The 15,178-nt window shown below is 41.3% G+C and overlaps 1 protein-coding gene across 2 annotated transcripts in view; it reads right to left on the bottom strand.

The window, feature by feature from the left end:
• Positions 1 to 209: 209 nt before the first annotated feature.
• CDC42SE2 (CDC42 small effector 2) overlaps positions 210 to 15,178 on the bottom strand; it is a 115,805-nt gene continuing 100,836 nt past the window's right edge. For both annotated transcript variants that reach the window (XM_048850939.2, XM_048850940.2), the window contains exons 3-5: positions 9,076 to 9,177; positions 2,817 to 2,934; positions 210 to 2,260 (exon numbers count right to left, since the gene is read on the bottom strand). In XM_048850939.2, coding sequence (XP_048706896.1) covers positions 2,836 to 2,934; positions 9,076 to 9,177 — 201 coding nt within the window. In that variant the 3' untranslated portion in view covers positions 210 to 2,260; positions 2,817 to 2,835. The remainder of the gene's footprint in view (positions 2,261 to 2,816; positions 2,935 to 9,075; positions 9,178 to 15,178) is intronic.

Here is a 15,178-nt window from a genome sequence, read left to right as displayed (position 1 = left end):
GGGTCAAAACTCCATTTAGCAAAAAAAAGGTGACATGGCATGAGAAATCAGAAATATTAAACCTGAACAGTACTAGCCTTCTCTGTTATAGTAAAAGGGTTGATACTCAGATAGTCTAACCATGAAATTGTCTAAAGCACACAAGTGTTTTTCTAATGTAAGTATTACTGTTATATTATTTCTGAAAAAGAAAAAGGTAAACCAGCAACTGAAAGAAAACATTTATTGAATCAAAGTCAATACTTTCCTTTTAATATCTACAAGTCAACACTGAACTGACTTTATTCAAGAATGAACACAATGTACAAAAAAAGTATGTTCGTTATAAAAATATGTCAATTTTTTTTCTGGCTACTGAGCTGAAGACATTTGACAAGTGCAAGGTAAACCTGCTCACTAAAATTAATTCGCAGAGTGATGACAAAAAGTGAAAATCATTTTGTAACCCTAGAGTATTTAAAGGCCCATTGATAAAGAAGCATTTGAAATGCTGACCCCAAATCACCGTGTTGTTGTGTATTTATGCACACTAGGCAACTGAACGTATCTCAATCCTGTGTCATTATGAATCAGTACCTGCATCAGTGAAGACTATCCAAGTTTACCAGAGCTATCCAACCAGATAATTAACGTCTACCATTGGATTACAACTTTACTACTCCTGACGAGAGTCAATGGCCTCAATGTCCAGTATATCTGTGTGAATATGACTTTTTGTTTAGTACCAGGAAAAAAAGCAGATGTGTATGTGTTTATACCAATCTGGGGTCTGTTTCAACACAAAATGGAAATTAGGAGAGGGGCTAGAAAGGAGAGAACTATAATTGTTAAGTGTATCGCATTTATGTTTTTATGTATATATTTTTTAGCTTTCATCTGATTAGGCTCAGTTATGCCCAGTTTGCTAGTTAAAATGTTGAATGTAGTTGAGGATGATTTTTAACATAATTTTTTGAAGTCAGTTAGGATTCAAACTGTTGACTTCTGTTTCATATCACCAACAAGGAAGGAAAAAAAGGAAAGGACCATTTACAGAAAAATCTGAGAACAGTGCAATAGTAAAATACAATTTTCACAACATGTGAAAGAGGAACATGCTTTGGAACCTGAGCAAAAGGCTTCTTACTGAGATAGTAAAAAGTCACCCTGTATGTTGTTTTCCCTGGCATCTGTTCTGCCAGATCAGTATGTTGCTCTTAGCAACTTACATGGCCCCTAAATATTTAGTACACAGAAACTGCCAACTACTTAGAGAGGTCAACTAAACTTCAGCTAATATTGCAGGCAGTTTGACATGCTGCTACTGGAAATGACCATATAGCCTAAAAATTAAGCAAAATTTAAAAAGGAAAATGAAAAAGAAAGCAGCCAAACATGATGATGCTTTTTTAAACAGACAAAAAGGTCTACCACAACACTTAGATACGGTACTACACTGGTTTACAATCTTGAGGTCAGCTCTTTCAAAATAAATATACTAAACATTTACAACAAAATGCCTTATGAATGCAAGCTCACTCTTTATTATTTCAAGACCAGTTGGTTGACAACTTAAGACATGACTCTGAAGCAGCTAAGTTACAAGTCCTCCTTCAGAGCCTGCCATGAGCCAGTGCCACAGCTAAACTTTTAATCAGCAACAGTATCATCAGTCCGCAGCGACAAACATTTTTTTTCTGGCACCAAACAGGCCACCATACAAAGCAACTTCACAAAGCATGCGGTCATCTACTCTGCTGATTTTCAAATGTATGAAATGATCATTGTGCTTGCAGGTCCCAGACCTTTCAAAAACATATATAAACAAGGACAGATTAAAAACATTAATAGAAACTCACTCCCTTCTAAATTACAGCAGGGGAGGGGGAAATTAAGAGGCCCAGCAAAAGAAGAATGCTGGGCATTAGCACTTTCAGGAAGAAAAGAAAGAGATGACCAAGCTAAAACTGGAGCATTAATTTGCTTAATATTGAAAAATGTAAAAAAAGGAAAACGACAAAACAAACAAACAAAAACTCCCCAAACCCTAAACAGCTATATGTCCATGGTTTTGACAGAGGCCAAATGTGTGCATGCCACTGAAAGGCACGGTAGGACCAGTCTGACAAATGACATCATCAGAGCAGAACAGCAACTTTCACTGGAATAATCACAAGGGGTGAACAATGAGCCATCACTTCTCTCTTGTCATGAGCACAGAAAGCAGTCACCAGGGCAAAAGGGGGAACACAGGAAAGAAGATACAGAAATTCACAAGAACCTGTGAAACAAAGAGAAAATGGAAGTTAAACAAAAGCAAGACTTTTGAAAATATGATCATGACAGCTTTCTAAACACTATATAACATTAATCTGTTTAATAGCCTTCATATTATGTTTATTTAAGTATGCAGCACTCCTGCAACATTCCTCTTAAATATGCTATTTAATTATACAACTCAGAGTTGTACTGAAATTTAGTATGCAACCTGCATCTCCTGCTAAGACATCCAACGTACAAAGAACCCCAACTCCCTACAGTAACATCTTGATAGATGGGTGTAAATTCAGTTTAATTAAACATTTTTATAATCCATACTGAATTATTAAACATATCGTTCAGCATAGAATACAAAGTATGTGGTTATATAAATATTTTCCTTGTATGGAGCCCACTACCCAGATACATGCTTAAAATAATGCATCATAAGGGTAGATTTATTTATAGAGAATTGTTTAGGTTACATTGTAGGATGTTCTCCTTTAGCATTCTCTATCAGTGATAGAAAGGCTATACTAGACTGTGTAACACAACATTGGAAGGACTGTAATACTCACTGGGAATGTTTCCCCAAGGTTATCCTGCTTTTGTATCTACAAGTTGCATCTGAACATTTGCAGACATGCCACCTCCATAGCCTCCCTTGGACTGCATTTGGTTCTGAATTGAACTCACCTATAGAAACAGAAAAGGAATGGTGATAGCAAATGATAAGGCAGATCAAACGTGAACTGGTGCTTTTTAAAGTGCCCTCTCCCTGTTACAGCAGCATTATGTTTGTTTGAGGACATTTCTGGAAGTAGGTTTGCTGGAATTTTCACATCTTGCACTTAGGCAAGCAAGAGAGATGAAGGAAGAACTGGTATTCATTATTTCTTTTTTCTTGGTCCATAAGGAAACTGGCTGATTCAGTCTTTCATCAACCAGTCTTGATTAGTCTCAAGAAAACTAATCAAATTCTAATCCAAGTGCTTCAGTATATCAAGATAAAAATTTGGCTTCAGATTAGAATTAGGCAGGGATTCTTTGCTGTGCAAGAATGAAGTTAACAATACTGTACTGTTAAAAAAAGATGATGTTTTTATATAGAATAGTTGCACTGTAGTATAGATTCCATAGATATAGTTTTATAAGCCTATCCAACAGTTCATTGCCTAGGGATTCCTAAACTACTAGAGACCCTTCGGAAGGATTTTTTTCTGGTGATGTAGTATGGAGCACAGATTTATTTTTCCTTCAGCTGATCCTATTCCTTCAATAAACAGAGGATTTATTTAAGTGACGCTTCAACATATCAACTTCTCTGGCAAGGATTTATTTGAAGGTACTTTTTAGGCTGACACAAATAAATACGTGAATTAAAAAAGGCTTCATAGCCTATATCCATAAAAAGCTAGTGAGACCAGAATTCTCATGTGCTCATGCAGTATAAATCAAAATAATCACATCTCTATGACTGCCTTAGGGCAGATCATTTCAACGTTAAGAATGGTTGGAAAAAGCTCTTTATGTACACCACAGACACACACATATATATTACACAGACAGACACTTCTTTCAGTCTCCATCTTTTGAAATGGGGCTCAGAGCTATAAGGCCCTGTCCCAAAGTGTGATTCTTACAATCATTTCAGATATATCCTCCCACAGACAACTCAAAAACGTCAGTAAAAAAACATGTTAAAACTATGTTAGTGAATCAACCCCTAAGCTAAGACAGGGCAATAGCGTTTTTTGGGTTTTTTTTGGTTCACACAGACAAATGTTTTATAATGTAGACACCCACAGCTGAAAACCACATTTAACATGGCTCTCTCCTATGTGTAGACAGTTCCCATAATCAGCGTGAAATGATCCTGTGCTAAAACTCGGCTGGCAACAACCATGTTTAAACAACATTTTAGACAGCATAGTTCTGATACCAGGCCAGTGAACAGGACCAAAATTAACATCTGAAGAAAACATGGCGGCTGTTTTCCAAGTCAACCCAAGGAAATAAATTGTTCAATTTCACATTTCACCAAACAGTACTCTTCACCACAGCATCTTCTCTTGAGCTTAGGAGCAAAGGGATTGCAGGTGGTCCACCCACTTCAGAAACTTTCAGTGTATGGGCAGAAGTGACTACAAAAGACTTAAAAGGATGGCATACTTCTTTCATTTCTGATGAACCGTGCCTTAACTAGCCTGGAAATAGAGTATTCCACCAAACATAGGTCTTCAGTATAGGTCTTCCTATGCATATCCCTGGCAGCATGCTCACCTGGTGGCCTTGTAATACTTTGATACGTTGCTTTATTTTAAAACAGCATACAAATAACAAGTCACACCGCTGAACAAACAAAGAGTAAACTTTCAACAGTGGCCACCTCTGAAGTCTTGCCAGGTGCTGTTGTTAATAAAATAAACTGTCTCAATAGTTGGGTGTCTCTGGCATAGGTGTTGCAGTTAGCAAGTGTTGGGAAGTTGTTAGGGTATCAGTACAGATGCTGAAGTAACCATATTTATTCATGGAAGGCAAAAATCAGCAAGTTTTAAGGCTTACCACCATAACTCAACAATGGGACATCCTGTATGAAAATCTATGTAAGCGATATGCAACTGTCAAGAACGCTGACTGAAAATCAGGTCTATGAAAATGTTGCACTGGTAATACTCATTTGGAAGTATCATCCTTCTGAGTCTAACAAAAAACGTTAGAATGAGTGCAGTGAAGTACAATTAAAGCCATATTTCTTAAAGGCACTATGCGGCTCTATGATGCTGTACATGTAAGACAAGGTTCCTCTCCTGAGGAGCTTACTATCTAACTGAGACATAACACGCAGAGGGATAAAACAGGCAATGGAGGGGGGGGGGGCGCAGAGGAGGGGAGAGGAAAGAAAAAAAAGAGGGTGAAGATTACAGCAAATAGAGATTACATGAGCTGTTGTATTGCAGGTGTGTTTTAGTAATTTCTATTTATTTTTCTTCATATAAGGGAGCAGGGCAGATGGCACTGAAATGGAAGATAACAACAGTGGAAGACTATTCAGCAAAATGAGTTTTCAGGAGGAATATGTAGATGTGGGACAGTGTTTGGCACCCTCAAATAGGGTGGTCATTAGGTAAAAAGGCAGGGAGTGACAAGTGGGAGTAACAGACAGAGGGACAAGGGAAAGCAGTCAGCAGAACTTAGGGTGCAAAAGAGGGATTGGGGGAAATATGGACTGAGCTGTAGATGAGACCAGAGTTGTGTAAGCTCAGTGCAAGAGAAGACAGTTTGAACTACACATAGAAGAAATAAGGGATTCATAAAGCGATTCAAGTACTAAGAAATACCAGTAGATGGTGAAGCAAAGAAAACCTGGGACGCCTCACAGGGGACACAGAGGTAGAGGACAGAGTCAAAAGAGGAAGGAGGTAATGTGGAATGATAAAGGAGCAGGGATGGAGAGCACCAACTAAATCTGTCAATTTTGTCTTTGAGAAAACAGCTAGATCCTATGCAGAGAAGGAAGAGAAAGACAATTAGACCCACAGTTCATACTGTGGGGGTGTGATGGTGTGAACTCAATAGTCCCTAATTTGCACTACTATAGTACAAGTTCATGCCTGCAGCATCCACACAAGGGAGTTACAGCACAGTACTTTGTTGTGTACTGTCATTCACATCCAAGTAGTTCAAACTGTGGGGCAGCACCCTGCCCTAAAGTGACAAAGAGTTGCCAGGTACTGGGAACATAGGAATGGATAAATATTGCTGGGCAGGCATGGGGCACAGCTGAATGAAGAAAGGAAGTTATATGATGAGGTAATAGGAATTCCTTCAAAGTTGTTCAGCAGAACAAAAGCAACAGCAAAGGCAAGAGCAGGAAAGTTGGATGAATAGTTGGTGCAATGGGCAGAGCATTAAGTGAGGCAGATAGGGTGAATCTATGGTTGTGACCTTGTAATGTACACTGTGGAGGATGGGTAAGAAGAAGAAGAGGGCTGGGAGGAGAAAGAAGTCAGAGGCTAGGGAACTGAATACAGAAGGAGTGAGCAGCTGAGCAAGAGAGAAGAATGGGCAATGCCAGATGATATAAATAGGTGAATCAAGAATGGAGAAATCAGTGTTTCTCGAAGGCCAGAGTGGAAAAAAAATATGACCAAAGCTGAGTGGGTCAGTCCATCCTGACGTGGGGACCAGAGGAGAGAAGAGGGAGATGAATCATATTGGTCACATGTGTGATTTTACTCAAAATAAAGGAAGGAGACTGGGGGGATAGAAAGAAGGCCAACCAGTCAGTGTTCAAGACGAAGGCAGAAGCAGGTTCAGGGATGGTAAATAACGACCATCTGGAGGGAAAGATGAGCAGTATCATATGTAGTTTAAAAATGAAGAAAGAGAAAGGGTCTTTGTAGTCTTTCCTCATCTGGAGAACTGTGTGAACTCCCATGTTTAAAACAGATGAATTCAAAACAGGAACAGGTTCAGAGAAGGACTACTAGGATGAACAGAGAAATGGAGAACCTATATAGCAAGAGGACACTTAAGGAGCCTGGCTTGTTTAGCCTAACAAAAATGAAGGCTGAGGGGGAGATATGATTGCTCTCTATAAATACATCAGAGGGATAAACACCAGCGAGGGAGAGGAGTTATTTAAGTTAAGAGCCAATGTTGGCAAAAAACCAAAAGGATATAAACTGGCCATCAATAAGTTTAGGCTTGAAATTAGATGAAGGTTTCTAATCATTAGAAGAATAAAGTTCTGGAACAGCCTTCCAAGGGGAGCAGTGGGGGCAAAAAACCTAAGTTGTTTTACGACTGGGCTTGATAAATTTATGGAGGGGATGATATGATGAGATTGCCTACAAGGGCATATGGCCCATCTGCAACTACTATAACCAAATGTCTCCAATGGCCAGTGATGGGACACTAGATCGGGAGGGCTCTGACCTACTGCAGAAAATTTTTCCCAGGCATCTGGCTGGTGGGACTGGCCCAAATGTCCAGGGTCCAATTGATCACCATATTTGGGGTCAGGCAGGAATTTCCCCCCCAGGTCAGATTGGTAGAGACCCTGGGAAGTTTTCCCCTTCCTCTGCAGCATAGGGCACGGGCCACTTGCTGGTCTAAACTACAGTAAATAGTGGATTCTTTGTAACTTGAAGTCTTTAAATCAAGATTTAGGATTTCAGTAACTCAGCCAGAGTGGATGGGTGAACTTCTGTGGCATGTGATGTGCAGGAGGTCAGAATAGATGATCCTGATGGTACATTCTGGCCTCAAAGTCTACACGTCTAAAGTCTATAAGAGGGATGAGGGCTGAAAGTGGAAGGAAGAAAAAGGAGTCCTTTGTCACCATAACCTTCTGGTTGGTGGCTGTGGGAAAAGAAAAGCATCCCAAAGGAGAGGGAACAACTAAATACTGATTCAAAGGTTCTTAATCCTTCAAAAGAACTATAAATTGAAATTAAAGAGAAAATTTATGTTTCTAATGAGCAGGCAGATAAACTGTTTTTAATGAAACTAAAAACACTGCATTAAAATGCAGAAAAAGCTAATTATATATTTATCAAGCTATACATCCATTTATAATGGTATGTGTACAACTGTTTTAGTAAAATTGTGCCCTAGCCAATACACTGTTTCAAGAAGCCTTGGTATTGTGTTTGCAATGTCGAACCATCTCCTTTTGCCCTCCCCCTAGCTGCTATCAAGTAATACGAAGTGCCTCTACTACAGCTGGGAAGGCAAACAAGCTGCTTCCTTTCCAGGAAGCTACAAATGTCATCTTTTGCTTACCTAACAACAGAAAGTGATTGATTTCCATAGCTCTGCTCAAAGATTCCCACATGCCTTAAATTCTTATACTTCTTCCCTAGAGTCCTTCCTCCCCATTCACTAAAACTCACTGTTCCCAATCAAATCTCTTTCCTTCCAAGAGTACCATTAGAGGCATATAAATGTATCAAATTTCAAAGGACATAAAGGTATCTTCCTATCAGTACACATCCCTTGCCTGGCATTAAAACTTTAATGAGGTGAATCACATCTTAAAGACTGGTTAACATTTCATAGAAAACACTGAAAAAATATTCTGTATAGAAGTCTGCCTTTATATAATAATTCTTAACACATTTCTCCATCTTTGTTTTCAAGGTTATGTGCATGAGAACAAGCACTTGGCCTCTTGGTAGTACATATATTCATTGTTGTTATGCTTTTCCTCCATAGGAAGCTGCAAGTCTCTGCTTGTGATATCACAACAGTTTGCTGTGAGAATAACTAATGTCACAAATAGGATTATAGCTTCAGGTGGAAAAATGTGAATTCTTAATAAAACAACAAGACTAATAACATTTGCATAAAAGATCAATAAACTAATGAAGAGAAATACCAAAAATGTGAAATACTATGGAAACATTTTTATCCCTTTTTCATATATGCATTGTCTGTTGGTCTTAAGGATAGTCTTTTTCTAGTTCTTCCTAGCCTATTTTGCAATACAAGCTTATGGGAATACACAAATGGCTCATTTCTATTAGGAAAGAAAAAGAGGCTTACTCAGTGACTACCTTATAATTTATATGGCACCCAAAATTGCAAGATGATAATATCAGTAAACAGTACATTAACGTTTACTAATTTTACATTTTGATTTAGAATATTTTAAGCACTGTGTTATTCTCCAGTTTTACAATGAGGTAACTCCATTGAAATCAATAGTAAAATAGATGTAACACAGGGGTGAATCAGTTTTCTAACTATAATTTCTCCAGTCTTTGTTCTAGTATTTGTATGGATGCAGTCTAAGATGATACAGGGTTTTCTTCATTCATATACACTTACCGAATTCATTCCACTGAATAAGTCTCCTGATCCTACATGAGCTGTGTGAACAAAGTTTGTTGGCTCTCCAATCATACTTCGGTCGATCCGCCGTCGCCTCTTCTGAAAAGTGGATAAAAAAGTTGTGATTGCCACTTACTTAAAAAGCAAAGAATACCTGGATTAAATATAAAATTTGGTTTATAGTTAAAAGTGAACTGCCCCCACAGAGTGTTAAATGTATTTTTAGCATAAGAAGACCACAGCCCAATTTTTTGGTTAAGCTAAACACAGAGTAATCCACAATACCTTGGCATCAACCAAAGGGCATGTGATCAAGTACTGTGTTTAGAAGAGAGCTCGATAAGAATATTCCCAGAATTAGACAACTTTCTATATGCAACCAACTACACATCAGTAACTTTACTATAATCTAATGCCTATTAAACAAAACAACATACTTAATTCTTTACACAGAAAAAAGTTCTAACCATCTTTGACATTTGGCGTTGCACATCAATTGTCCCATATTAGTTTACAGTTGTGACGCATCAGATGCTCTTGGTTTAATCAACCATTAATCACCATCTTTCATGTCCATACAAAACATATAAATGCACAGAAATCCTAGACTATTTCCAATATGAAATCATAGCACTAAGAAGACATTTTGTGAGAGTGCTCTGATAGGAGCATTTCTAAGGTCTCTCTTCATGGATTTACACAGTATAAACGTATGTTCCCAAAGGTCTCTGTGTATTCAAACTGCTTTCATGAAGCTTAGTTAGAATACCATGCCTTAATACCATGGCAGTGGATGTCAGATTACATGCTCCGCATACCCTTTATAATGTATTTTACCATCCCTCACAGCATGGGACAGCATAACAATTTTGACCTCAGTTTCCCCTTTCTTGCATAGACTTGCTGCCTCAATTTTTGTTAATGTAATAATAGGTAAATGATGAATCAAAGGCAGCCACAATTTACCCTGATAAAGGCTGCTTTGGCAGTCTTCCACAAGACCAAAGTCTGCATTTAAATGCATAAAATGGAACAGACTGCAGCTGCCCTTATCTCTAATACAGGAGCTGGTTAGATTGAATGCAGCATCATATGCTGCCACCAGTCGTTGCTGCAGGCCACTCTCCTGTATTAAAAGATGAGAGTGGCCATGGGTTTCACACCGAACAGTCCAGTTTAAGCTAACCGCTGAACTGAAATTGAATAAGTACAACACAACTGCCATTAAAAAGTTACCTGACCTCAGTCAAAGCTTCCCTGTCTATCAAGGCTTGATCTGTCACAGTTTAAAGGATGAGTATCTCTCCCTTCCTGGTCTGTCATAGATGCTAGGATCATTTAGAGTTTTGGGTGGGAAGTTTACATGTCTTACCAGTGGGAATCACTCCTGTCAAAATACAATTTTAGCTAAAAGTCACTGTGAATCAAAGCCACAGCTGTGAGAATACATCACAGGATATGCCCAATAAGAGCAAGATATTTCTGGAATTAAATCAAATCCATGACAAATATGCACCTTCCTCTCCCACCTGAAGAGTAATTTAAGAAGTCTGCTACGTCTTTTAACACAAATATTAAACAACCAAAGGAAGAAAAAAGCAATACTGTAAAACCAGCCACGTACAAATGGAATAATAAAAATGATCTACTCTGCACCCCAAACTGTTACTAGGGTCCCTACAGCAAACAAATTTGACAAGTAATAGATCACCAACTAAAATAAGCACTTTATTTTATTTTCACTGTAGCTTCGCAGGGCTTTCAAGGGAAAGAGGATTTTTGCTGCCTAGATCCATTTTGTTTAATATAAATATGGAAAGAAAAAATGGTTGCTAACCTTTCATAACTGTTGTTCTTTGAAATGTGTTGCTTATGTCCAGTCCATGCTAGGTGTGTGTGCGCCGTGTACACAGTTGCCGGAATTTTTTCTCTCAGTGGTATCCATAGGACCAGATTTAGTGCCCTCTAGAGTCATGCACGTATGCGCCTGTATAAAGAGTGCCACCGGCCCCACACCCCCTCAGTTCCTTCTTGCTGGTAACTCCAACAGAGAGGTAGGAGGGTGGGTCATGGAATGGACTTGAGCAACACATCTCGAAGAACACCAGTTACAAAAGAACAGGAGTACTTGTGGCACCTTAGAGAATAACTAATTTATTTGAGGATAAGCTTTCGTGGGCTACAGCTCACTTCATCAGAATGCATAGAATAGAACATATAGTAAGAAGATATATATACATACATACAGAGAACATGAAAAGGTGGAGTAAGAGGCTAATTAAATACAATGAGCTATTATCAGCAGGAGAAAAACTTTTGTAGCGATAATCAAGATGGCCCATTTAGACAGTTGACAAGAAGGTGTGAGGATACTTAACATGGGGAAATAGATTCAATATGTTGTGGCAAATTGCAGGCACTACCATGATGGGTCTCACGCTTTCTCTTCTGGGGGGGTGGTTCAGGGCACCGTTTCTTGCCCCTGAACTGGGGTATTAACTGCCCCACTAGTGTCCTAGAGGAGGGGAGTGGAGAGGGAGGGACCCGGACCCTCCCTCTACTCCGTGTCCCAGCCCAGGGGCCCGAGGGACAGTAGTAAATCACTAGAACTAGCGGTTCCTTCCCCTGGGCTACTTCCCTCTCCTGCCCTTCAGCTTGTGGGGCTTCCTGCCCTCCTTCTGCACAAACCAGGTGTCCCTTTACCTAGGGTCTTGGTCTTCTTCGCACACCACAGCAATTCTCCAAACTCTCCTCTGCTTCCCTCCAATCTGCTCTCTGCTCCAACGCCAATCCACTCTGTTTCAACTCCTCCAACCTGCTCTCTGCTCCAGCACCAATCCACTCTGCTTCAACTCCTCCTCTTGTCTGATTGAAGTAGGGAGTTTTTATCATGCGACTGGCTTCAGGTGCTTTAATTAATTTATAGCAAACTTTCTTCCCTCTACAGGGAATAAAGCTCCCTTCTAACACCCTCCTGCTGCCCTCTGGCCATGCCGTATCACAATGTGTAATGACCCAGCCACTCTCAGTCTCTATTCAAACCCAATTAATGGTATCTAGTTTGCATATTAATTAGTAACCATTTTTTCTCGAGTGCTCGCTCATGTCCATTCCATGCTAGGTGACTCACAAGCGGTACCCCCGGAAGTGGGCTTGGAGTACATGGTCGCGCCGACTGCAACATTGCTTTCCCGAAACTGGCATCGTCACAGGCCTGTTGGGTGATGGCCTAGTGGGAAGCGAAGGTATGAACCAGTGACGAGTTTGTGGCTCTCCAGATGTCCTGGACTGTTACCTGCATGAGGAATGCTGCTGACGAAGCATCAGAATGGAGAGAGACTCCAATAAGTGAAATGTTTGCACTTCCACCAGGCAGACAGCCCTGGTGGAAGGCTTCCTACTACCTAGCAAGACCTGTTGAACCTGAACAAGCAGGCCTGTTCTTCAGGGTTCAGCCACGTAGCAACAATGCATTCAAGTGCAGAGAAGTGAGTTTTGGGTGAAGCAACTGGCCATAGTCTTGTGAAATCAAGTCTAGGCGGTGTGGGAATGCGAGTGGAGTTGCCACTCACAGGTCCAGAAGCGTACCAAATGCGTACCAAAGCGTACTGGTGTGTCTATCCTGGTGCTACCAGGATACCTTTTACCTTGTCCCATTTGATTTTTAGGAGGACCTTGTGAACCAAGCGTTATTCCTGAGAAGGCGTACAGGTCTCCTGTCCATGAGAGCAGGAAGGCATAAAAGAGGGAGCTCATGCTGTGCCCGTTCAGCAAGCCGAACTGATGGCATTTCCTGTTCTGTCTGGTGGTGAACTAATCCACCTGGAGAGGCCCCTACCTCTGGAAGATGACATTGATGACCTCTGGTGAAGAGATCACTTGTGGTGAGAGGAAAAGGATCTGCCGAGGTGATCTGCCAGTGTGTTTCAGGCTCCCAAAAGATGTGATGCCTCAATGTGTATGATGTGATCCATACAGAAGTCCCACAGCCAAAGGGCCTCCTGCCACTGGGCTGAAAATTGAGTGCCTCGCTGCTTGTTGATGTAAAACATTGATGCAGTATTGTCCGTCATGACCTGCATCACTTTGCCTGAGATCTGGGGAAGGAACACCTGGCAAGCCAAGCATACTTCTCTGAGTTCCCTGACTTTTATATGCAGGAAGTGTTCTTCCTGGAACCAGAGGCCCTGAGTCCTAAGGTTGCCAAGGTGGGCTCCCTACCCAAGGTCTGACACATCCCCACATACAAGACTAGTGTTATCGATGGCTGAGAGGCAGCAAAGGGTACTCCTCCGATACAGATCCTGGGTCTTTCCACCAGGTCAGCAAAGCAAGGACCGGAGGCAGAATTGAGAGTATTGAGTCCAGGTGTGTCTGCTTGGGGAGTAGGCCGATGCCAGCCACATCTGCCACCATGTGTCCCAACAATTTGAGGCAGACCTGAGCAGTCGTCATTATTTGAATTGCGACCTTGGAAATCACATCCGACATAGCTTGCTTCGGGCTTCCCGTAGGGAGGCTTTGGCCTGGGTTGAGTCGAGCACTGCCCTGATGAACTCTATTCTCTGAACCAGGACCAGGGTTGACTTCTGCTCATTTATCAACAGACCCAGTGCCTGGAAGGTGGCCCATACTGTACCGATGCTGTCCTGCACCTGAACCCGGGACCGACCTTTGATCAGCCAGTAGTCGAGGTACGGGTAGACTTGCACACCTCGACACCCGAGGAAGGCTGCTACCACTGCCATATGCTTTGTGAAGACCTGTGGGGCTGCTGATAGGTCGAAAGGGAGAGCATTGAATTGGTAGTGACGTTGACCAACTACAAATCTGAGGAATCTTCTGTGACCACAGAAAACAGTGATGTGGAAATAATCGTCCTTTAAGTTAAGGGTGGTGTATCAGTCTCCTGGATCCAGGGGGGAATGATGGAGGCTTGGGAGACTATGAGGAACCTCAATTTTTTTTTTAGATATTTGTTGTGGCGATGCATGTCCAGGATGGGCCATAGACCCCCCCTTGGTCTTCAGGATTAGGAAATATCAGGAGTAAAACCCCTTCCCTCTCAAGTTTCGAGGAACCCCCTCTACGGCCCCCACACATAGGAGGGCTTGGGCCTCCTGGATGAGAAGCTGCTCATTCGAAAGGTCCCTGAGGAGGGACAGGAGTGGGGCATAGGATCATAGAATCATAGAATAACAGAGTTGGAAGGGACCTCTGGAGGCCATCTAGTCCAACCCCCTGCCCAGAGCAGGACCAATCCCAACTAAATGGATGGAGGGGTGGATGAAAATTGGAGGGCACAACTGACTGTAACTGTACTCAGTACCCAAAGGTCTGATGTTATATATGGACACACTGGACTGGAGGGCGACAGGTGGTCCAAAAACAAGAGGAGGAATGGATCTGAAAAGTCAAAAATGGTATATTGCCATCGGCTCCAAGGTTGGTCTGAGGGCCATCTCCAGAAGAATGGCCTTCAGCCGAAAGTCTCTATCTTTTCTTATAGGGAGTTTGAAGTCACTACAGATCTGACACTTCTCTTTAACGTGAGAATCCCCCCAGACACTTTAGACAGCTAGTTTACAGGTCACTAATTGCCATCGGCTTGCTGCACGGGACATGCCCAGCCCCTGGGATGAAAAGTCCCTCAAAAACAGGGACAACTACGAACACTACTATATAGACTAGCTCTAAAAACTATATACACTAACCACAATAACTGTACAAAATATGAACAAAGTCCAAATGACTGAGAAAGAAGCCTTGCTACAGCAAGAGGGGTTGTCCAGCAATTGTCATGGGTGGTAGGAAGGAACTAAGAGGGGGAGGGGGCAGTGGCAACCTTTATACCAGCACATGTGTGTGTGACTCCAGAGGGCACTAGAGCCAGCCCAACAGATACCACTGAGGGAAAAATCTTTGGCAACTGTGCACACAGCGTGCACACACCTAGCATAGAATGGACAAAAGCAAACACTCAAAGAAGAATTAATGTAAAATATATTTTATAAAAATAAACTGTTTAAAACCTACTCTGTAGTAGTCCACTAAACTAGTGCTTGAATCCTAGAGAAGAGCAATAGGCTCATGTAGGAAA

This window comes from Caretta caretta, chromosome 5 (assembly GCF_965140235.1).
Source record: "Caretta caretta isolate rCarCar2 chromosome 5, rCarCar1.hap1, whole genome shotgun sequence".
NCBI classification, from domain to species: domain Eukaryota; kingdom Metazoa; phylum Chordata; order Testudines; family Cheloniidae; genus Caretta; species Caretta caretta.
The sequence above is the reverse complement of the archived record's forward strand: the minus strand, read 5'-3'. Positions and strand labels throughout refer to the sequence as shown.